The sequence below is a fragment of the Tachypleus tridentatus genome, chromosome 6, assembly GCF_004210375.1.
Source record: "Tachypleus tridentatus isolate NWPU-2018 chromosome 6, ASM421037v1, whole genome shotgun sequence".
Taxonomy (NCBI): domain Eukaryota; kingdom Metazoa; phylum Arthropoda; class Merostomata; order Xiphosura; family Limulidae; genus Tachypleus; species Tachypleus tridentatus.
The window spans coordinates 16,554,166-16,580,299 of record NC_134830.1 but is presented as its reverse complement, the minus strand read 5'-3'; the positions used below and the strand labels follow the sequence as shown (position 1 = coordinate 16,580,299).

General features: G+C 32.1%; 1 protein-coding gene across 1 annotated transcript; it reads left to right on the top strand.

Moving 5' to 3' along the window:
• The first annotated feature begins 10 nt into the window (after positions 1-10).
• Positions 11-24,025, top strand: Aos1 (SUMO1 activating enzyme subunit 1). Its single transcript, XM_076502828.1, has 10 exons — positions 11-163; positions 8,948-9,059; positions 10,733-10,792; positions 11,542-11,804; positions 13,447-13,550; positions 14,274-14,299; positions 17,151-17,253; positions 18,181-18,325; positions 20,782-20,851; positions 23,847-24,025. The coding sequence occupies exons 1-10, from the start codon at positions 81-83 to the stop codon at positions 23,934-23,936; spliced, it is 1,056 nt and encodes a 351-aa protein (XP_076358943.1). The 5' UTR covers positions 11-80; the 3' UTR covers positions 23,937-24,025.
• The last annotated feature ends 2,109 nt before the right edge of the window (positions 24,026-26,134 follow it).

Genomic DNA, 26,134 nt, shown 5'->3' with positions numbered 1-26,134 from the left:
TTCGTTTTTATTTTCATAAATTAAAACCACATTTTGGCAAACATGCGGGCTTAGCAAATTAAAGAGGCGGCACTGTCAAAATGGTTGAGAATGAGTTTACTGCAGAAGAAGCTGCTTTGTATGACAGACAAATAAGACTTTGGGGCTTGGATGCGCAAAAAAGGTAGACAATATGCCACGTAAACATGGTTTTTATTTCATATACAATTGTATAATGTGGTAAATGTCATGGACTATATATATACGTTTTTAACATTGCTGTCTTCACTGTTTGTTCTTTGTCATATGTAGTTGAACAGAGCAATGAGTCACAGTGTATAGTGATAACTGTACAATATATTCTATGCTCAAAATAAAATGTTAGACCTGACCAAATTCTAACAAGTCATTATCACTATTTTAAACTGTAGTAATATTTTAACTGGTGCAACGTGGTCTTTTACTACTTCTAGCAGTCAGTTAATGCTTTTGACTAGTCGTAGTCGGAAAATTGCAGGTCTAATGCGATGATTGCGTATACGAGGTGCGAAGTGTAACACTGCAGTATAATTGTGAAACTTGTATAATGCATAACCTCGGTCCTTTCATCTGTGTATTGTTGCCCAAGGAAATTATAACTTGAGTCTGAAAAGGCAATTTAATGAAACAAAAGACAGATAATAAATTGTCACGTACATTTAATTAATGAATAAGTATGTTTTCTCAGCCAACTTGTGAGTACCAGGGTGATGCTTACGAACTAGATGTTTATTATGTAAATTACACATACAACTTAGCATAAACTGTAGTTGTATTTGATGCATAATATGCTGGCAGTGTGCTGTGAGGTCCTTGAGTATGACACTTTACCTTAATAAACCAGTTTATGTAAACATAAAATTAACCTTGATCACATATCAATTAAAGTGTTTAATTTCCAAGTCACATCTTAACAAAAGAGACTCCAGTAAAGTAAGGGCCAAATTACATTGCAATGATGGTAATGTGGAGGTAAGTTCATGCATTCCAACATAGTTTTTTTTTTTTTTTAATTGCACATTAGGTTAGCCTTTCTGCTTTAAGATGAAAATACTCCAGCAAATCATTATATGCAGTAAAAGTTGGAAGTCTAGTACAAAAACAGGCATTGTCTTCACTATTAAATGAATTTGTTAGACAAATAGCTGATTGATAGCTTATTTCCCTTTGTAAAGTTTGCATATTTGCATCACAGTTCATGTATAAGTTTATGTTATTGTTTGGACTTTTTTGAACTTTATTTGAGTGATGTTTTTAATGCTCCTTTGATTTTCATACTAATTTTGTAACTGAATTTGTTTGTTTTAGTCTGTGATGCCTGATCCCTTAGGCTGTTTATTTACTGTGCTTTAGAACTTATATTTCAGAACAGTTTGCAAAATCCAGTTTGTGATAGTCATGATCTTTCAATGTGTTGAAGAGATGTCACATGTGAAATCTACCATGATCTGATATGGCTGAAACTGTGCTGTTTATCTCAGTCTCATTTTGAACATCATGGATGCCTATAGGATGAATAAATTAAATTTTTTTTCTTCTCATTTTGGATACCAGATTTGATGTCATGTGAAAAATCTATAACATGTTTTACTGGCATCAGTTTTCTCTTTGGTGTCTGAGATGAAGCAATTGGTAGGTTTACTGATGGTATATAACACTAGATGATAAAAAATTTGCCACTGTGGAAAACTTGAATGATTCTGAATAACTTGATTTTGCTAATTTAAAAAAATATATAGTCAGGGTTTGGCTTTAGATTTTGAATTTATTTTTTTGCCATCAATGGTTGATGAAACTTAAACATTTTTTTTTATTCTAGTGGTACTACTACCCTAAATAATTTTATTTAATGAGTAATGCACCTAAGAACATAAAATAATAAATTCCACAAAGCAAATAATGTTGTACAACTATCATAATTTTTTTGGCCTACTAACTGTAAATATTCAGCTGAGCAATGTGATTTCTGTGAGAAATGTTTTTAAACTGGAGGCAAAAGAGATGATTTTTTTGTACAGAAAACATATTAAATTATATATCATTTTATAGATAAGTGTGGGTTCAGACAACAACACTCCACCATGGACCACCTAATTCGACTTGAAATGTCAATCAGAGAAGAATTTCTCAAATGACACCATCTTGTATCAATATTCTTTGACATTGAGAAGGCTTATGACACAACATTTTGCGAGACCTACATATATTTGGGTTATGTGGCCATTTACCCATTTTTATTAAAAATTTTTAATGGACAGGAAATTCCAAGTTTGTGTTGGTTCAACACTTTTCCATACTTTTCTACAGGAACTTGGAGTCTCTCAGGGCTGTGTTTTGTGTGTCACACTTTTCAGTATAAAAATTAATGCCATCACTGAACAACTCCCTCTCACTGCTGCAAACTGGTTCTATGTTGATGACTTTCACATCTCATGTCAGTCGTCGAACATGAGATATATTGAGCGGCAACTACAAACTGCCCTAGATTGTGTACTGAAGTGGACCACAGTAAACGGCTTTAATGTCTCTCTCTCTAAAACCGTTTACATGCACTTTTGCCACCAATGAGGTATTTACCCTGATCCTGAACTCTGTATTTTTGCTGTCTGTGGTCCCTGAGACCAAGTTCTTGGGGCTTATCTTTGATCGTAAGTTGAACTTTATTCCACACATTAAGCAGCTATGGGTCAAATGCACAAGAGCACTGAACATCCTCCGTATCCTCTCTACCACCAGTTGGGGAGCAGATCGATGTTCTATGTTAAAGAAATATTGTGCTCTTGTTCGATCGAAACTTGACTATGAATCACTGGTCTATGGCTCTGCCTTAATGATGCTGGACCCCATTCATCATCAAGGACTTTGGTTCTGCACTGGGTCTTTCCTGACCTCCCCAGTTCAGATCTTATACATAGAATCTCATGAACCTTCTTTGCACCTTTGCCGTTTGCTACTGTCTTTACTATATTTTTCGAAACTTAGTTCCTTACCAAAGCATACCACCTGGGGTTATGTTTTCCTTCTGGGCCATACTTTTTCAGAACAGTCTATCTGCTATTGCTCCTTTTGGCCTTCGCATCCAGGCACAATTGGATGAATTGGGTCTGTCCTTGGATAACATTGCAGAATCCACTGGTCAGCTCATCCCACCATGGTTTATTGCAGTCTCCAAATGTGACCTTTCTTTAAGTCATCTGAGAATAGCAGATACTCCCATTTGGAAGTTCCATCTATTATTTACTGAACATCTTTCCAATAATTTTTCCATTCCAATTTATACAGATGGTTTCAAATTAGGTGTCTCTGTGGGCTCTGCCATGGTTTGTTGCGGTTCAGTGGTTGTGCGTAGAATCCCCTCTACAGCTTCTGTGTTCACTGCTGAACTGTATGTTATTTCTCTTGCCCTGGATTATATTGAAGCTAAGCAGTACTCTAACTGCACTATTTATACTGACTTGCTTAGTTCTCTACTGGCTCTGGAATCGCTTCATGTTGGTTCACACCCTGTTCTCGCTGATATTCAAAACCGACTAGCCCATTTCTCATTGACATCTACTTCTATCCAGTTTTTCTGTATACCAGGCCATGTTGGCATTCGCTGGAACGAGCTTGTAGACACGGCAGCTAAATCTATCTGCTCTGGCACTATCACCACTGTGCCTATTCCATACATGGACTAAGGTCCTGTATTCAAGGCTCGACTGCCATGCTAGCTGGCAGTCGACTTGGAGTGAGCAACGTGAAAACAAGCTTTTCCAAATAAATCCCTATATTGGACTTTGGCGTCTTGCTTCAATAAGGATCGGAAGGAGGAAGTTGTTCTAACTAGACTACACCTTGGTCACAGTTTTTAACTCATGATTTTCTTTTATCTGGAACTGATGCACCAGTGTATAGTTTGTGTAACACTCAAATCACTATCAGCCACATTTTACTTTGTTGTCTTCATTATGACTCTCAACAATGGCACCATTTTAACAATATTCAGACCCAAGGTTTGTCCATAACATTGGACAGTGTCACCATCACCAATGACACTGTCCACCTTGATAAGATTTTTAGTTTTTTAAAGGCCATTAATCTTTTTAATGTCATTTAAGTGTTTCAAATTTATACATTAAATTTTTTTTAATGTGGTTTCCTTTTAAGAATTACAATCTCTTATTTGATTTGAAAAGCCGAAAATGGCTGTAACATTAAATAACTCGACACCAGGACTGGAAAGGCCAACTTCAGGTGACTGACACTTCTGTTTGAACTATCCATTTGAACTACCCTTTAGCCATCCTAGTGAGTTATTATTACAATTTTGCTGCATGTCTTCTAAAACTTTTATTACTTTACTTTTTGAAAATAACCATAATGACACATAACCCGGAACCAGGACTGGAAAGGCCAACTTCAGGTGACTGTTGGTGGTTCTTGTACTTACCTGTTAGTCTTCTTGGCAGGATGTGATAATTACCATTATGCTACAGAAAGTCCTTTACAACTTCTCTTACTGTAGTTTCTATCTTAACATTGTTGACTGGATGTCAACATTGGTTTTATGCTATTTATGTTTTTCAGTGCTGTTTTAACTTCATTTCCTTTTATGAATTTTACTACATTTACTTGATTTTTACCAGACGTTTGGTGCAAATAGCCTAGCTGCTTTGTGGCATAAAACACTAAATCAACCAACCAACCAATAAATAGAAATACATTAATATTTATTATTGAGTTCATACTCCCAACCCTCTCCCTTCCAATGTGTGTTGCACATGCAAACTAAAAAAATAACAGCATAAAAAGTCTGCATTTGTGGTAGCCCACTGTACAGTCTTTCATTGTGAATATTTATGCAAATGATGAGATTATTTCCATTCTCTTCATGTACCTCTGGTTTTCGGCCTTACGCAAATTCATTCCTTTCAGTTTTGACTGTTGGAGTGGAAAAGCTCTTATTTCTCAATACCAACCTGCTGGGATGGTCATAATGGAGAGTTTCTCTTTGTTCAGTGTACTTCATCTTGTCTGAAACTGAGCTGACACCACTTGATTGGAAGTAGGGCAGGTTATCTTCCTGGAAGTTTAATACGGGCTGTCTCTAACACTTTGAACTAGACTATTCCTGGTGGTTGTGACCAGCTGGATAAGTCTTTAACTTTTCTTTGGAAGCATGTCTGGTATGATTTGTTACTGCACCAGCATGTTCTTGTATTTCATGTATTCTTTTCTCATAAACTGTACAGTATGACATATTGTTAAAATTACACTTAACATTTATGGTCCATCACTTCTGAGATACACAAGATGGTTGAGCCTTCTTTACACTCTAACCACCTTTGCAACACTTTAGTGCCACTTGGAAACTTCTTTTGACTGGACCTTTCTGCTCTACCATTGTATTGGGCAATGAGTATTCTCTGCTTGAGGTGGATGTGGTCTCTTACTGATGATATTCTCACTAAATCTCTACCCTCTACACCAGGGGTGTGCAACAGGCGGCCCGCTTGGTCGACCTCCTTAGGGCATGAATAGGTGACGTGCACTAGCACTATTGTCTACGACTCAACGTCATGTCCTGAACCTCGCCTTCGCCCGCTGGCGACAATTTTCCCTAACCTCTGCTGTCCGTCATTCATTATTGGTGAAAATTTTATTACCTTTTACAGTTACAACAAGAGATTGAAGGTAAATTGATTATTATTTAGCATATTGTTGTGACTTTACTGAATTTATTAAAATTTTGCTTTCAGATGCATCTGATTCTATGTACAGTGTGACTTCGTTATTCGCGGGGTTACGTTCTTTACCCTCCGCGAATAGCGAAAACCGCGAATATTGGACGCAGTTTTAAAACGTATATGTATGCGATTATATACTATATGAAATGCTTCCCAAACACTAATGATACTTATACTCATTGATGCAGTAATAATGTAGCAATATTGCATACTGTTATGTATTTCACTAAATTGTACCGTGCGTTACCGGGCTGTGCTTTGCCGTTTGCGTTGTTGGGGAAGCTGAGGCAGTCAACCAATAGCAGTCCAATCTTGTTTGGTGAAGACGACAATTGATAAAAACGGCTTGATTGAGTAAATACAACAGAAATCTCCTCGAAAAGCCCTTTCAGTCTCGGTGACTTACAAAACGCAGTTCGCGCATAACCCGCGAATATGCAGGGCCGCGAATGGCGAACCGCGAATAGGCGAGGTCACACTGTATTTTGCTATTCTCAATTAATTTAAGTACCGGAAGGCTATGATCGGGATGCCAATTTAGAAACATGTGTTTCTGTCCATAAGAGGTTCCATGTGTAAATAAATTCTATGTTTTTTCTACTTTGCTATTTTCGTGAGAATGATTTTTGTTTTGATTTCAGGGCTAGTAAAATGTCAGCAGTTAAGAAACGAAAAATTGATGATGAGGGAAGGTTATTCAACAGTGAATGGTGCACAAAATATCTTGTTGTTTCACATAATCAAGGTGTTGTCTGCCTCGTCTGTCAAACTACAATTGCAGTCATGAAAGAGTACAATATTAAGCGACATTACGCAACTAAGCACTCCTCCCAGTTTGATGAAATTGTTGGTCAGGCACCGAAAGGACAAAATTGAACATTTAAAACATCCATTGAAAAGCAACAAGGTGTTTTTACCACTTTCAAGAAAAATTCAGAACTGGTGACAAAACTGAGTTTTAAGCTTTGTGAATGTATGGCAGAAAAGGGAAAGCCTTTCAGTGATGGAGAATTTATTAAAATTGTTTAACAATATTCACAGAATATGCATGTCCAGAGAAAAAATATTTGGTGGAGCAAACTAGCCTTTCCGCTTTACTGTCTCACGAGGACAAAAGATCTTTCAGAGGACATCAAAGAAACTTTGAAAGAGATTGAATTGTGTGAAGCTTTCAGTCTGGCTTTGGATGAAAGCACTGATATCAATGACACATCCCAACTTGTCATTTTCATCAGAGCTGTTACTGCAGGCTTTGATGTTTTGAAGAGTTTTAGATATGGCAAGCCTTTCCTCCACAACCACAGGACAGGATATTTGTGAACAAGTGCTTAAGGTTGTAGAAAAGTTTGAACTGAATCCTTATAAATTATGTGGTGTTACAACAGATGGTGCTCCTTCCATGACAGGTAGGACAAATGGATTCACCAAGAAATTTCTAACTGCAATTGAAGCACAAGACGTAGTTGTAAGCCATTGCATTATTCACCAAGAGAGCTTGTGCACCAAAGTTCTGGATTTTGCAGAAGTCATGAAAAATGTCGTCCAATGCGTAAATTATATTGAACACGAGGATTAAATCATCGACAATTTAAAACTTTTTTAGATCAGCTGGACAGTGAGTATTCAGATGTTTTGTACTTCTCTGCTGTGCGTTGGCTTAGTAGAGCTGCTACTTTGAAGAGATTCTGGAATCTGCGAGAGGAGATTAAGTTCTTCATGGAGAGCAAACGTCAGAATGTGGACTTCTTGAGCAATGAGAACTGGCTGAATGACTTAGCATTCCTCACAGACATTACACAGCATCTGTCTGATTTAAACTTAAAACTACAAGGGAAAAGTCAACTTGTGAATAAGTTGTTTGAGCATATTTGTGCTTTTGAGAAGAAATTGGAACTTTTCCAGGTTCAGTTGAGAAGAGCCATATTGACCCATTTTACATGTCTTGCAACCAGGAAACTGGAATTTCCTAATCTGGATTGCACCAAATATGGAACCAGTGTACAAAAGCTGCGTGATGAGTTTGCAAACAGATTTCCAGATTTCAGACAAACTGAAATTAGATTGAAATTGTTCGCTCAACCTTTGATTTGGCAGTGGAAGACAGTCCTGATGATTGCCAAATGGAACTCATTGAACTGCAGGCTGACATGGACATTAAAAGGAAATTCTCTGAAAACAGTTTGCTAGACTTTTACAAACTCTGTGTACGTGAAAAGTTTCCCAATTTGTCCCGTCATGCACAAAGAATTGCCTCCCTTTTTGGTAGCACCTACTGCTGTGAGTAATTTTTCTCCAAAATGAAGCCCATCAAAACCAAATGTAGAAGTCAGTTGACTGATGAACATTTGACCAGTCAGTTAAGAGTGGCAACCACTTCTGTCAAAGCTGATATTGACAAGCTCTGCAAGGACTCTAAATTTCAAGTGTCGCACTAAAATGATCACTCATGCAAAAATATAAAATATTATTGCTTGCATTTTGAGAATTTTTTTTAATTTATTGTGCATGTACACGAATAAGCTTGTTTTTTAAGTGGCCCCGCTTGATTGATGAAGTTGGTTATATGTCCCACCGACGAAAAATGTTGCACACCCCTGCTCTACACCTTTTCCTTTTCTCTCACTGTATTCTCAGAAAGGAGCTCATTTTTTTCAGTTATTTCTCTATACTGATCTGTTCACTCTCTTGTCGGTGTGGGATTTAGTTATTCTTTCTTTTAGAGATGAGTATTATGTTCTAAATTTAACATTTTTCTCAGCCATCACAGAACCATCTACTTTTGCTGAGTCCAGATTGAGAATTTGGTACACACAAAGTACTTAAGGGTACTATTCTTGCACATGGTAAATGTTTCATCTTTCTGTGGACAAAGAAGTATAGTCTATTGTTGATTATATCAAAGATTGTCACAGAAAATGTAACTTAGGGCAATCATTTCATCCAAAGGCTTGGAACATGCATAAACGTTTTTCAGCAGTAACATGTGGTTTTAGCTGTCTGTTCTGTGGAAATGGTATGTGTACAAGTACATACAGGAAATACATTTTCAAGTTAGGAAGAAGTCCACACTTTCAGTCCAATTTAATCTTAATGTAAAAGTGTGTCATACAAAATAGAAATGTAAAACTATTTGAATTCATTCATAATTATTTTGTACTTTTGAACATTGCATGTAATATCAATTGTAAACTAAATTACAGGCTACGAGCAGCAAAAGTCTTAATAGCCGGACTTGGTGGTCTTGGAGCTGAGGTGACAAAAAACCTTGTTCTTGCTGGAATCCATTCTGTTACTTTACTTGATCATAATAATGTAAGTTTACATTCAAAGCATCCTTTTCTTTCTTTGTATTAGAATTCTCAACCTCAAGTTACATATGTCTATATAATCAGTGAGTCTTCATAAATAAAGTACTCTGGGCATGTAAAGATACTGTTCTTTAATTTGAAAATTTCATGAAACCATTCATCATTTTATAAAGCAAAATTAAAATCAAATTTCTTAAAATTATATCCTTCATATTCCTTTAAAAAGCTACAGAGATGCTTCTTAACTGTTTTTTTACATTTGTATCATAATTATTAGTAGGCTATAAAAAGCAGTTGTTTGTTTGTTATTCATTTCAAAGGAGTTTGTCCATTTCAGTTAACTGTTTTCAAAACTGTCATTTTAATTCAATCAGTAAAGTGGTAATTGACAGATTTTTTATATATTTGATATTTGCTCCTTGGGTGAGCTTTAGTCAGAATTAGACAAAATATGCCACTACTTTTGTGGTGTTGTCATTAGCCACTGAATTGTTGATGGCTTCCAGACTTTCACATTCTTGGGATAACTTTGTTTATGAAATGTATACTTAACATTTTTGCCCTTTTCATCCTATTTCTGTTTTACTAATAGGTATTTTCATTTTGATAACAGTCCTTCTTACTTTATATATAAAAGGTAACATAACTTCTAGATTGTTTGCCCTAAAGCTTTGTGCTGCTTTCAAACTATTTGTCGCTACTTGATCTTTAAGTACCTTTATATATGCATACAAAAACTAGAGTATGATAGTTCAGATGTATTCAAAGAGTAAAAAGTATTTGTGCTGAACACTAAGCGATGTATTATCCTACCTGTATATGATTACTGTGTATCTTTATATTAAAAATGTTCTTGATGCTGTATATTTTGACATAAAAACCTCAAGCTCTTGATTAAAGAGAATTTATTTAAAAACCATAAAAATTTAGCACAGATGGAAATTTTGCATCAAGCTCATCAGAGGAGGTTCTAATCCTAGCTCTTCAAAATCCAAAAGATAAAGACCGTCATAGTAAGAGTTTTGATTACATAACTTCATGCACTAATACATCACTGGGTTTTTCCCACAATATACTTATCATATTATGACCATTTTAATTTAGATCCTTTATTACATGGGTCTTTCAGTACCAGTCAACAATTCCTGTTGTTTTATGTGTGGAGTTAAACTTGGCTCAGTCAGAATAATGACTATTGAAGTGTACATTCAGTCTACATTGGTGGGCTTTTTATTAAGATATAATTCCCCAAATTATCTTCTTTTTTCTTAGAAACTGGCACAGTTGATATATTACTCAGTGTAGAGAAATTTTAACATCAAGTCTGTGGAATCCTACACTCAATAAACATAATAAATGGATTATTGTTACAATTTGTTATTTTGTCCAAAATGAAGCAATGTTGTATTGTGATCCACATATCACCTTATATTTTATATCACAAATTAATGTGTTTTAATTACAGTTTTACAAACAATTTGGAAATGTTAAAAGATTATTTGATTTGAGATTATTCTACTGGTATTAGCATCATAGTTGCTTTCTTATTTTATTAGGTTGTTCTTAACATTCAGTTAAATGTTAAAATTTTATGAGTTCTTATTTGTATTCTGTGAAATGTTAAAATTTATTTTTTGTTTTATTTAAATAATTACATGTACAATATTTCTATCACAGGTCTCAGAACGGGATTACACTTCTCAATTCCTGTTGTCCAGAGAAGATATTGGTAAAAATGTAAGTATATGTGGTGCTATTTGAAAAAAAGTTCACTCTCAGTGGAATACCCACTGTTTGTTTACATGGCCAATTTGTATTTGTGTTTTGTTATAAGACATCATTTATGAAATAGGTTTCAAGACCTAAGAGATCCAAGTTATATAAATATCCTTTTGGTTGTTACTTAAATGATGTAATTGCTCTAAATAATCAGAACTTTACACTAAGCTTATTACATCCAAAAGAACCTATTATTGATAAAAGTAATATTAATCATATTTATGCCAATTATTTTGATTTTGACATTAGTTTAGTAAATGGGAAAATACAACTGATTATTTTTGAAAAAAGAAGGGCATTTAATTTTCCATTTTTGGTCTTCCCACCCCAAATAGTTCTACATATCATGCTAAAGGGTGTCATTATATCACAACTAAAAAGATTTTGAATTCTTTGTAACAATAACAATTCTTTTATTATGTTTTATTATTCATAACTAGGAAATAATGGTTATAAACATTGGTAATTGAAATTTTTTTCACATTGTTTTATAATAAATATGATTATGTTTTAAATAATAAATTTTCAATAAGGTTGTTGATATTCAATTTGAAGTCACACAAATTATGGTTTTGACTTAAGTAATAAACAAGATTTTCTTGTATTTTAAATCTGAAGATGTACTTAGTGTTCAGTTTTGTAAGTGACATTGGTGGGTATACATGTACAATGTGGTACTTGTTCTCTCTCTTTATTTCTCTCTGTAGAGGGCAGAGTCATCCCTTTCACACACTCAACAGTTGAATCCAAGAGTGGATGTTGCAATAGATAAAGACAATATTCAGGATAAAGGAGAAGAATTCTTTAAAATGTTTGATGTGGTTTGTCTAACTGGATATTATTCCCTAGATGTTCTTTTTTTCATCAACAATACATGTCGTAAACACAACATCAAATTTTATTGTGGAGGTGTGTGGGGCTTCTTTGGTTATGTGTTTACAGATCTTGGAAAACAGCACATGTTTGTAGAGTAAGTAGGAATTTTTTTTGTTTTAAACATGAAGTTAATGCTTTATCAACTTATAACTGTGAAAAAATTTCCATTTTGAAAAGGGATTACATACGTCCCTTTTTATAAGATTCTAAACACAACAATAGTAATTTTTTTTGTAGTTGTATTATTTATATTACACATTTTGAATTGCTGTGTTGAAGTGTATAAATTTAAATGTTATAAATTTTTAATTCTCTGAAGTCAATCATATTATGATTTTTTTATTTTTTTACAAGTAAGCTGTTTTTAAGTATCTAAACTTTATAGTTACTACAGAGGTCTCTGAAACAACCTGTGTTATATTAAGTAGTGTAACACAATAACAGAGCTGCACCATGTATTGAAAAATAGAATAGGCTTTCAGAAACAGTTCTGTGAGTTTGTTGTCATACATTGTTTTAACTTTCATCTTTTGGAAAGTTTGAATAATAGCACAATTGGTGATGATTTTAAGCTTTCACTGGATATTTGTTTGAATTTTTAGGCAGATATTTGATAAAACTGGAATTAATTGAAACATTACCTGCATTCTCCCAGTCTTCTAAAACTGTTAGTGTTATTTTAGACTTTTTGCATTTTTTAACATACAAGCAACAAGCAAACAAAATGAGGTATGCCAGGTTTTTTTCTCTGTTTATTCTTCTGCTAGTAATATTTTTGTAAATAGACACCTATGTGAAAGGTTTAAAAAAGGTTCCATTAACATTGGAGTTGTGTTCAGTTAGTTCAACCCAAGTGCAAACTTTTCCTTGATTTATCTTTACTGGGCCTTCCATAGCTTGGTGGTTAAGATGCTCTACTCATAGTCTGAGGTTTACAGGTTTTAATCTTCGTCACCAAACATGCTTGCCCTTTGAGATGTGGAAGCACTATAATGTGGTAGTTAATCCCACCATTTACTGGTTAAAAAGAAGCCAAAAGGTTGGTGGTGGGTGGTTAAAAGTTCAAATTGAGTTGCAAAGTGAATTTATATTATTTTGATGCTTGATTTTTCATTTGCATGAGACAAAACGTTTCAAGGGATTTTCACAAAAAAATTCTTAAGTGGAATAATTTGTGTCAAATTAGTAATTATATAACTTAGAAGTTAGTAATATGTTTAAAGTGATATATTTCTTCATATGTGAAGTTGCTCTGTTGTTGTAACCGGTAGGCCATCTTAATGGTTAAACTAGTATTACATGTTTGGTATCACAAGATATGTAACTGCTTATATCTGTTTACTAATTGTAATTCTAAGTATAAAACTAAAGTATTGTATGGTTGGTTGTTATCAGTATTATTTGTGTAGTTTAGACATATCTAGGTGTAAAATGATAAAATTTACAATATATTTTTGCTTTATATTATTAATATGATGTTTTTTTCCTTTTATTTATCTTTGTTAAGAATATACTGTGTGCATTAACTGTTAGTACTTACTTGATAATGATTGCAGTATTTCAAAGAAATATTGGTATAAATTCTATATGTTGATACATTCACTGCAGTTATTAATAAATAAGGTGGTTTTTGTACAATAAAATATCAGGAATTGTGATATGATATCATATGTTTGTGTTGATAAAATTTAAACATATTTATTTACTATGTAAGTTAGTTTTTTATTTCCTTACAGAGAAATACTGGTGAAAGTAGAACAGCAAGTCTATGGAGAAAGTGGAGAACCAATGCCAAAGAAACCTCGCAGTGAAGAAAAAAACAACACAAATGGTGAAAAAGGTATTTGGCAGTTGTAAATATATGACAGATACAATAACTGGTTATAAAGACTGACATATGTTGTGTTTTGTGGTTAACTAGTTTTCATACTTCTGTTAGTGTATATTTCAGAGTGAGCTTAGTTATAGCAAACACATCTTAAGCTGCTATAGAACACTATTATAATTATCTTGAGAAATATTAAATGCTAGATACATCTGTGTTTTATTTGCACTGTCTTTTAAAAACATAATTCTTAATATTTTAATTGAGGCTTTTATCTCTATGTAACAGTTAAGTTTGATACTCATGTCATTTCTTTTATTTTAACAAGCTCATTTTTAACAACCACTCTTTGAAAAGTGTTTAGTGAAAGCATGAAAAATCAGTACTGGTGCTTTCAGTAGAATTATTATGGCATGACTGTGAAGGCCCACTTTCAGTATTACTACAGGCTGTTTGATTTATGCTGAAGTAATTAAAATTTTTGTACAATTGTTTTGTATTATTTAAGGTACTTTGCTCTTGTTTCAGTTGATTATAAACAGTCTGACATGACTGCTACTTTAGTTTAATGACTTAATCTCACTTTATATCATGTACACCTATAGAATTTTTACATCACAAATATAAACAAGTATAGTATGACTAATTTCCTTTAGTATCTTAACCATTTCACAATGGGCTATGTATAATATACACATTGGCACACTTTAAGTATATGCTCCATAACTTTTGATACAGCATTTACAAAATTTGATAGACATTTGGTAAAGACTGAAATTTTTTTGTGCACAAAATATCAGATTTTTAAGTAAATATTTTTGTAAAGATTTGTTTGTGAAAATACTGAATATGTTTTGTTGCTGGTCTGAGTTCAAAGTGATTTCATATGATGATTAAAAAAACTCTTGTTCTTCCCAAAAAATCTCAAATATTATTTGCATAATTTGTAAAACCTCCTAAATACATTTCAAATATTTGTTTTCATTAAGACTTCATAATTTTTGTTATTTTCTATACTGTAACTATGTGGGGTCTGTCAATTGACCAACTTTGCAACCATCATAAAAAAATTAGGAAATAAATATAAATTATTCTTTTTTCATACTAGAATGACTACATGAAAATACAAATACTTAGTCTTAGTAGTTTAAGTCTCGGAACATTATGTATTTATTATATTGACCTTCAAGTCATGCCTAGTTAACATTACATAAGTTGCATTGACTTAATGTATGTGCACTCATGTTATTGGATCCAGTAATAAAAACTGACCTTTAGTCTTATCTGTCTTGGCTGTGTTTTAGTGGATATTTTGTAATATCCAGCCACATTTTAGCTATTATACATTATATATGTATGTAGATTATTGCTATTTAGAAATAACTTATGAAGCTTATTTTTCTTAAAATACAGAACAATAAATAAAGAAGTAAAGCAGATTATCTCTTCTAACTACGATCTTTGTACTCAGTTGCTGCTGGACATACGTTGCTATGCCTTTTAAAATTTTGCATATGGAGGACATCAAACAAAAGTTTAGGATTTATTTATGTAGTTGAATAACTATACTGATACCATAGAATTCCACTATACTTTTATTAAACTTATAAATTAAGCTGTATTTGAGTTTAAAAATATGAAACTTTGATCAGATTCTAAACTGTGCATTGATTATTCACATCGTATATTGAAGTAAGTGTACATAAGGGACCGTTTTCTAAAATGGAAATACATGAGTGGGGCCACTGTGTTTGATTCAGTACATAAGCCATATCTTGGTAAAATAAAAAGATACAATGTTCTTATTTTATATTTTAGCTTGTCAAAATTGGTAATTTAAATTCCTAATTTCTATGAAACAACAGACTTAGTATTTTGAAATCACAAACATCTAATTTTAAACAGTGCTGCATTCAACATACCATGTGACTTATGATGATGAGTTGTGAACTTTCTTTGTTAACCTGAAGATGACCTAAGAAGGTCAAAATGTTGTTCTGTACTTTATTTTAATTAAAGTTTTAACATCCATGCCCAGCCATCTTGAGAATACATTCATACCATGTGGATCACTAAAGTCTATTTTTAAGTGCATTATTTTAATATCTATTTTTAATTTAAGAAATTAACTCGTATACAATATTATAGATCAAATTATAATCTGCACTTTTATTCCAAACTTATTGACATAAATTCATAAAATAGTAGTTCAATAAAATTTTGAATGCAAGTCAACAAATGCAATGACAAAGCCTTTGACCCTTTACCCAATTCGAAAGATTAAAATAATAGTTAAACCCAACATAAGTGTGCTAAGCAGACCAAAACTTGTGAGAAAGGTTTAAACAGGTCATGAAATTTCTTTGAAGTTAAACAAAAATCTAGAAAAAAAATATTGTTGCATTGAAATGCCCTAATGTATTTTAAGGATATGAATTACACTTTAAAATATTTAGACCTGTAAATTACTGAGCTAAATCAATATGAATATGTGCATATGTTTTAGTTTGAAGTTATTAATATGTTCTTATATCTTTGATAATATGGATTTATTTACCATTGGATTGCTACTTTACTAAAATGCTGTTGTGTAAACATTATCATGATATATATGACACAGCTTCTTAAATCTCAAGCTCTAAGTTTACATGTGTGTAGAAACTGTTCAAAGACATTCAGAGGTAGTTTTCTTATTTGGCAGTATGGGAAGGTGCATTTTTATATTTTTAGTGTTTTGAGATGTCTGTTAAATAAAATTCAGAAACATAAATACAAGCTGTTTAAAATACAAACAACAAGTATAATTAAAGTAACTGAAACAGAGATGATCTTATCTTTGGTTGCAACTACTCACAGTCAATAAAACAAAAATGTTACCAACTTATGAGTTTTATGAGCCTTGCGTGTGCACTCAAAGAGGATGGTATATAAATGAATGTTTTATTACACTACAAAAGCTGGACATACTGGATTTGTAAATTAATTCATTTTTATTAGTAAGGATACATGACTAATAAGATGATACAAATCAACCATTATAAGATTTGATTTATTTCACATTTAAATTTCTACATTTGTGTTTTATGTAATATATATGTAATTCAGGTGAGATTATTGAAAATGTATCTTGCATTTAGCCTTACAGGCCTGCTTTTATGTATAAGTTAGATCTAGCAAAGCAAAATAGATACTCTTATACCAAGTACTAGCCTATATCAGATAATAAACCAATGTATATTCAGTTAAAATTCACTATTACCGATTAAGCTGTGGGGTTACATTTCATTGCTGCAAAATCACACTTTCCACTTTAAGAGTATTTAGTGTGTTGAAGAGGATTGATGTTGGGTACTGTTAAATAACTGCTCTATCTCTATCTAGTTCGAAATCAAAAACAGTTAACATAGGTAGCCCTCATGTAACTTTCCATAAGTATCAAAAATATATTTACAAGTTTTTATCATGCTCATTTGTTCATTGTATCTTGTATTTTTATGTAGAAGATTATAGTTAACAATGATGTTATTCTGAAAAACAAGAAATATAAATAAACTGTGAAACTGTGTTTGATTTTAATGTTTTTATAATATTCTAATAATTCATAATGTACTTTAGACTGTTGAATTTGTACCTTTGGAAAAGGCATTAGCTGTAAAATCTGGAAAAACTGGAGTGGGTATAGATAAACGGACTTCTTCAGTATTTCTTCTTACACATGGTATGTATGCTTATAGTTCAGGAGTTTTGTAGATGCACTAGTGTATAAGGACAGCCTGCTTATGATAACCACATTTTTATAAACCTGATAAACTGTCACAATTTAAAAACCTTATATTAATAAAAGTAGTTAACCTTTTCTTCAAGGATTTGCATACTTAGAATCCTTTCATAAAACAACATAATCATGTAACATTTGTGCATAGTTAGTATCCTTTCATAAAACATCATAATCGTGTAACATTTGTGCATAGTTAGTATCCTTTCATAAAACATCATAATCGTGTAACATTTGTGCATAGTTAGTATCCTTTCATAAAACATCATAATCGTGTAACATTTGTGCATAGTTAGTATCCTTTCATAAAACATCATAATCGTGTAACATTTGTGCATACTTAGTATCCTTTCATAAAACATCATAATCGTGTAACATTTGTGTATCCTTTCATAAAACATCATAATAACATTTGTGCATACTTAGTATCCTTTCATAAAACATCATAATCATGTAACATTTGTGCATACTTAGTATCCTTTCATAAAACATCATAATCATGTAACATTTGTGCATACTTAATATCCTTTCATAAAACATAATCATGTAACATTTGTGCATACTTAATATCCTTTCATTGAAAACATCATAATCATGGAACATTTTACTAAAAAACAACACTGAACCTGATGGTGTAATTTAATCAATGAAATCTGATTTGATGTGAATTCGGTAATGGTTAGTTTGAGTAAAACAAGCCATAAGTAAAAAAACGTGCAAAGTGAATTGTGTATAATGATTAACAGTAAGTCGTGGAAGATATTTATGAAAATTTGTAAGTTTGAGAGTAATTTTTCTTACTGCACTTTTCAGTAATAATTAAAGTTTTAAAGAAGATTTTTTTTCTCACAAGAGATTTGTCATGACCAGTTCTTTTCAGGTTTCTGTCAAATCATAATCGACCACCATTACCACAGAATCGAAGCACTGACACTGCAGAGCTCATTAAATTAAGAGATGAAACATTAGATGATCTTGGTGTTGACCGAACTCGACTCGATGGTGGGTTTCTAAGGTGAGTTAAAGCTTTGTTAAGACAATAAAGCTTCTTTTCTTTTTAGTAGTAAATAATAATTACTACTGATAAGTAAATTTCAGAAACAAACAGCTGTTAGATGCTTCTTTAGAGCAAAGACCTTTCCATAAATTGTGTGGTTGTATTAAAATATAACTTTACAAAGTATACAAAAAAAATAAATTTGTTGGTGTAGTAGTGTGTTTGTTACTTTTCTGTCAATGGCAGAATGTCTGTTATTACAAAGTAATGATTCTTTATTGGTATATATAATTAGTGACTTTAATATTAGAGGCTTGTAACCTCTGTAGAAAGCTATATTTTTAACATTTTAATTTGGTTGGTTGCTAGAGGGATCTACTGTCTCATTGGTGATGCTAGATTTAGAAAGTTTATAAAATGAGTCCTAGAATACTTAAAATGATTGTGAATGTTAGTGTTGGAAAACATTTTCAAAGTATCTTGAAGTAAAGTTACATTATAAATATGAAAATTAGTGAAGCATTTAAGTTAATTCATTCAGTACTTTAGAAGTTGTTGAAATATTGAGATCATTATTAGTTATTGTGTGATTCAGTTACTCAATCAGTTACACATGAAATTGTACAAGTGTGTTTGTACAATAATCATAATACTATTTGTGAGTAAATTTCTGTTGAAATAGATGTTATTTGTGAACTAGGACTTGCGTGGTAGTGATGGTGGCACGTAGTGAATGGTAAGGGAGAACTTGCCTAGTTTGTGGTTATTATGTGGACTGGGATATACCTTGTTTTCACCAAATGAAAGAACATGTTACAACAACTTTTATAAAAGTGTTATGTAATGGTATTCTATAAGTCAGTGGTTTTTACTGTTTACTATATACTGGGTCTAAGAAATTGTGATTTATTATCTATATACCTATAACAGAATGAAAAGATAAACTAATATCATAATCATTTTAAATAATTCCCTATGTGCAAAAGAGTAACTGTACAAGTCTTATCTCATCATTGCCTGATTCTGTTAATCTTTTTATGACAGTTCACAGGTCAAAAGCCATGTCATCATGCTTGTTGACTTGTATTAAAAAATGTTAACATAACTTACACTGCATTGTTATCGGTTATGTTAACTAGGCAGGACTAGAAGGTCAATATTATAAAAATTAATAAATATATATAGTGTTATGAGACTTAAGTTACTCAGACTAAATGTTTGTATTTTTGTGTTATATTATGTAGTCATTCTAACACAAGAAAAGCATAATTTATATTTATTTCTTAATTTTTTTATGATGCTTACAGGTTGGTCAAGTGACAGACCCTTCGTGGTTAGTGTGTTTGAAAATAACAAAGTCTTACTAAAAATGTTTGAAATGTATTTAGGAAGTTTTGATATTATTTGTATAATACTTAAAACCTAAATCATAACATGATTAAACATGAACTCAGACTAATAATGAAACACTTATTTTCACAAGCACTTGAGTGAAAATATTTTATTGAAAAAATTGGATCTTTTTACATATAAAATACTTGTAACCTTTATTAAAAGTCTACCATATTTTGTGAAGATACACATGCTGTATCAAAAGTTATATTGCAAATACTTAATATGTGCAAATGTGTTGATGAATTTGTGTTATACTGAGCTAGTAGCAAAAGTGTTAAATGTAAAGTTTCTGATTTTTTTTTATTTGTTCAAATATTGTGTTCTGTTTTATTGTCACTAATGTTTTTATAGCTTATTTGTATGGAAAATGAACTTTGTAGTATTTCTTTAACTATAAACTTCAAGCTAACTGCTTGTAATTGAGTGAAATATATGTAAAACCATGTACCTTAACATAGAAATTAAATGTACTAGAGGCTGTACCAAAGACTTACAAAATCCAAATGTTTCACTCATATTGTTATAGACATAATTTCTCTATAAAGTTTTATAATTCTGTTTATCTTTATAACATTAATGAATATGAAACTCATCTCAGTGGAATAACAAACAGTATTTTTTAACACTCCTACGAAAAGTGGGGCCTAATATGGCCCCAGAGCAACTTGAAGGGTTATTAATATTAGGCTAATAATTTTGTATTTAAATGAAATTGCCATTTAAATCCATTAATGAATGGATTAACGAGATTCCCACTGTCTCTATCTACTATCTAGCGAAACCACAGCCAGGGGAACGGGCTTGGAGAAATCAGGAGTAGAAACGTCTTTTCGTAGGAGTGTTAAACCAAAACAATGTTAGAGTTATAATATGGATATAAAGCTAAATATTTAAACTTAAGAAATATGTGTGTTGTCAATCAATTGTAGATTATCTGTATGTTATCCATTATTTACCTGAACATGAATAGGCAGAATTGGAATATAGCAGATAGTGTCCGAGTTGTTTTTCTCTGTGATATAGTGTTTGCTTTTTGGGTTTCTACTCCAAATTAATTTTGTTCAAATATCAATTTGCAGCAAAACATTTGGAGAACTTAGTCCCATCTGTGCTGTTGTAGGTGGTGTTCTAGCTCAGGACGTTATTAAGGTAAGCCTTGTCCAAACTGTGTGTTAGTACTCATGCACAAGGGAAGAAATATTGCTCATTTCATGGTACATCTTCTTACTTTATTATACTGTACAAAGTGGTTTCACATATATGTTATTAAATGCTGAGTACTGAATTATGCTAATTTGTATTTTATTAAAAGAATTGTTTAAAGTGTTTAGTGATCTTCTAGTTCATAAATCCAGGAACATCTTGTGCGATGTTCCTGTTTTTTTATTTTAAGACAAATAAAATCTACTCAGCAATGATGATCTACTTCACATTATTATTAATTTTCTTAAGTAATGTGTTTTTGTTGCTTTTTTTAAATATTTCGATTTCTCCAGAACAATAAAACTCCACAGTATACACTTCTTCATGTGCAAGGTACAGTTGCCCAACTTAACATACATAATTGATGTTAATGGGAATGTGCTCTTGCAAAAACAAATAATATGTTTAAGTCACAGATGTGTAACTCTGTTCCCCATGGTCAACATCTACTATTCAACAGCATTTACTTCTAGTATAATCTCCTTGTTTTTTTGTTTTTTTTGTAAAGCTAACATCAGTACCCATTCTCCAAATCTGTAAAATGATTTGACTATGGAAAATTAATCTGCATTGGATAATCAACTTTTTATACTGGTTGAAATCTTAACTGTATTCAGTGTTGTTAAGCCTCACAGCTGTTGGTACAAGTTACAGTCTTGTCAAATAAAAAATTTGCTATTGAAAAACTATATTATTTCTTGTTTGCACTATTGTTATTAAGAGAGATAAATAGCATAAAGTGATGTAGTATGTTTTGATGTGTTTTTTGCTTTAAAAAAAAAAGAAAGGACCATAGGAGTCTTTTCTGGTACACAACCGTTATTAAGTAATGTCATTAGTACTAAAGGTAATTTTTTTACAAAATGTGTTAGGTAACTAATAATGTGATTTGATATGCATATTTCACTAGTGTATAACAGTGAAGAAAACTCAGTATGTTCTCATTAGTATGAATAATGGTATAGTATGCAAAGAAATCTATATTGATAGTGAAATATACCAGAATCTCAATGTTACTGAAGATATTTGGATGTTTCAATATCTGGACAGCAATAGGACATCTAGGAGTCAATCAAATACAGTAAACTATCATTTAGTTGTACGAATTTTATTAAGTATGGTTGTCAAGGTGCAGTCTTGTTTCAGTCCACCATTGCAGTTGACTGTTGTTGATAACTCAGCAAAACAGCCACTATTTAACACTGAGATTGATTTAAACTGCAGGCCTCAGGCTACTAGCTGAAATATCAATTCAGAGCAACAACTAGATAACTGGTTGACATGTAAATGGTCAAAAACAGGCTTTCCTTTGTGCCAATTGATGAATAGTTTGTGTTTTTCTACTCCACCACTATAGAACAGCCCATCTTTATTGATGTCAAACACATGTGAATTGACCAAATGAAGACAAATGCCTTGCTCATGTTTGAATCATCCTTTGTACTGAATCTAGTATACATTTGGAGAGTGGTCAGAACATGATCCCAATCTCAATTTCACAAACATATGATAGTGATGGCATACTACAGGTGGTTTGGATAGTCACTGTGCACTTATATATTTATTAACAGACATGTTTCATTATAGAATACAGGAGGTAAATATGAATGACAATTATAAACAATGTTGAAAGTGACCCCCGTTGGCATCAGTACAGGCTTGGATCCTTCTTATTTTGTTTCTAAACACCACTATCAGTTGCTGGCTTGAAATAGACTGAATAGACATATGATTACAAAACTGCACAGTGACTTTCCGAACACCCTGTAGTTTGAGCAGGGATCAGTATTGGTGGCCACATTTACCTTTATGTGTTACGATTTTATACAATATAGGAATGTAGTTTTAAAATTATTGATATTACCATATAAGAGTGCAGTTAGTCAGAACTTTCTTCTAAATCATAATGCTTACACCCATTATGGTCAAGTATTTACAACTTACTAGACGAAGAAAGTACTGAGTGAATAGACTGTACAGCAAGTTTACTGGATTTGAAACTAATTGTAACATGTAGGGAATGCTCTGGGAAGATGCTGCAACATGAGACTCACCACTGACCAGTACTGAAACTGGAAATAGCTCCGATGAAGGAGTGAGCTACATTTCCATAGCAACCCTTTAATTCTCCTATTCTAAGTGTGTTACAGTGATGTATGACTTTCATTAGTGTTTGAAATGGTCATACACTTTTTTAACAAGTATTCTGATCATTTTTTCGGTTCAGAATCTAGTACGAATGGACATCAGTAGTAAAGATTTACATATCAGGTCATATTACTGGTCACCTGATATTTTTGCATAAAACTGAACTTGGGACTACCATTGCCTGTATTTAATAGTAGTATTTATGCCTTGTCACAATTAAAATATAGAAAACTAATTATCCCTTAATTATTTTGAGTAGTGTTTTTGAGAAGTTTTATCATTTCAAATTCTTGCAATTGAGATTATTTTTATTAATGAATTATATTTAGTGATATTAAAATTAAAAATAGAAATAAATATTTATTTAAAAACCCATATAGTTAGGTTTACTTGATGAATTTCTTGTCTAGCTCTCCTTTGCTGTTTAATTATCATCTTTCTACACATTTTTATTAATAATAAAAGTGTGTAATATTTTTTATCTGGTCTATCTTAAACTGCATTTCAAAATGCTTCCTTCTTAATAGCAATTGAAATAAGAAATACATCTTTTGTTTGGCTTTTATTGATGTTTTTGGCATTACATATTTGGTATCTTAAATATTGGTTAGTTTCTGGTGTTTTCGCAACTTTTTGAAATACAGACATGATACTATTATTTTATACGTTGTGATAAAAATGTGTATTTTTATGCAGAAGTAACTTATTGATGCCTGTTACCATAAAAAAGGATTTTAGTTTTAAACCATGTATCTGGTTATATTTTTTTAATGGGATTCAATTTTTTTTACAGGCAGTTTCTGGTAAAGATGCACCTTTGAAGAATTTCTTCTTATTTGATGGACAAGATGGTAGTGGAGTGGTTGAACATTTTGGACGATAATGCATATTGATCCTTTCAGTTTCTAAATTTTGTTCACTTCAACATTAATCATCAACTTGAATACAGAAATAAACTTTTTTTATCTTGGTGATAAGGCTTATGGTATATTTACTTATGAAATAAGATTTGACTTATTATTTTCAAGGCATGACCTGGAGATTTGGATACAGAGTATATACAAACATGCATATAGTTTTAATTTACAATTCGTGTGCTTAAGTAGCCCTGTATGGTAATAATGTCTGAATATTTCTATTCATACTAAACACACAAAAGACAAGTTTATATAGTTTGAATGTTTTGCATCAAATGCAAGTTTTTAAGCAAAATAATATTGTAATTATTTTCACAGTTATAAACTTGATTAATTCCATATGCTTCATACGACTCTTGGCCTAAAACTAGGTAGAAGATAGTTTTCCACTTGAGTTCCTTATTGAAGATTGTTGTTCTGTGAAATTAACGAGTGACACAGCTGTTGAAAATTTGGTGTAAACTAGTATTTTGAGTTAATACAGTTTTCTTGTTTTACACACTACCACCTCACTGAAATTAGTTAAATCTGACATTATTATTGTCAATCTTTGTATTATAAGCAGTTCCAAGAATTATATGTCATTAATCCTGTTGTCATAAATCACAGCTGTTTTAACACATTTTATATATGGTACCAACATACCATATCTTACTCTATTTCTGTAATTGTATAACAATGCCACCTGATACTAGTGAGCAGACAACTTGGAAATTCAGGTTGTCAAAATTGAAAATAAGAATGGTCTTCATTTAATATTGGTGCTCCTCAGTTATGTTACAGGAAGATTGTGGACTTGACATGAAATCAGAAAGTTGATTTATATTCTGGGTGGTCTGGAAAAGGTTTTGGAAGGTTATGTTCTGATGTACACAATATGGCTAGGAGGTATTACCAACCCTTTGCTTAAAGGCTGTGTGGACCTCAGGACAGCAATTAAAATAATTATCTGAAAAATTGTAAAGAGAAGGTACCTTAAGTCTGGTTTAAGAGTTTAGAAGTCATTCTTCAACTTTGCAGTTGATCAAACATCTCCACTGAACATTTATTGGGGTCATTAGGATTGAAAACTAATATTGGGTACCTTTACTCATTGCAAATGAGTCAGGGTTTCTTATTTGTACCAATAATCAAAATGTTTGTGTCTGAAGAACTACAGATAGACTTTCCATCAATATTTTGATGACAGTTAAGTTGTTGTGAAGGGCAGAATTTGAGATAATAGTTGGCATGTAGTGGCTTACTGATCAAATATATAAATCTAGATAAAATGTTAAGGATTTTAGTTTTTGAATGGTACATTTTCACATCCATGTTTAGTTGTAAATGTGTAGTGAAATCATTTGTAATCAAAATATTCATTAAAATTAAGTCAGGTAAATGCTTTACTAAGAACATTACAACTTAAAGAAATGGGATGTATGAACTTCTGAAGCTCAAATGTGGAAACCATTTAATTAGTCAATATACACATGTTGGCTTCCATATAGCATGAGTGAACAACTGTAATGATAGATAAAATGATTTTTGTTATATCATAGCAATCAAACAAGTTGATTCAGTCTGAACCTAACTGTGACCAACCACTATATTCATGTCAAGAAGACACTACAATGTACTATATGAGTTGTCTTGTGGGGAAGATGAAACACAACAGGTTGGGTGTGTTGTATAGATGATTATTGTGTTGATACTGTGAATCCAAGGGTTTGTGTTTGCAACTTTAGTGACACAAATGTGCTCCAAATTATGGGATTATGGGTGCTGTAAGAATGGTGATGAAATCCCACTGTGGTTAGATAGTGCAATAATCCAAGAACTGATGGCTGAAACCTTTTAATAGCTAGCTGCCTCCTAGTCTGCCAGTTCAAAATCAGGGATGACTAGCAAAGATAGCTCTTGTGTAGCTTTTTACGAAACTTTTAAATCTGCTGAATATTGATGAAAATAAAATATTACATTTGTTGTATATATGTGAAAAAAAGAATGGTGCAGCAACACTTGTGAATTGTTACAGAAGTCAAGTAGTTTGTAATTTAGAAAGTTCGTTTTTTGTTTGATTTTAGATAAAACTAAACAAAGGCTACATGTGCTAGCTGTCTTTACTGTTGAAAGTACAGACTGAAGCAACATTTTTTCAAACTTTGGCAATGTCATGCAAAGA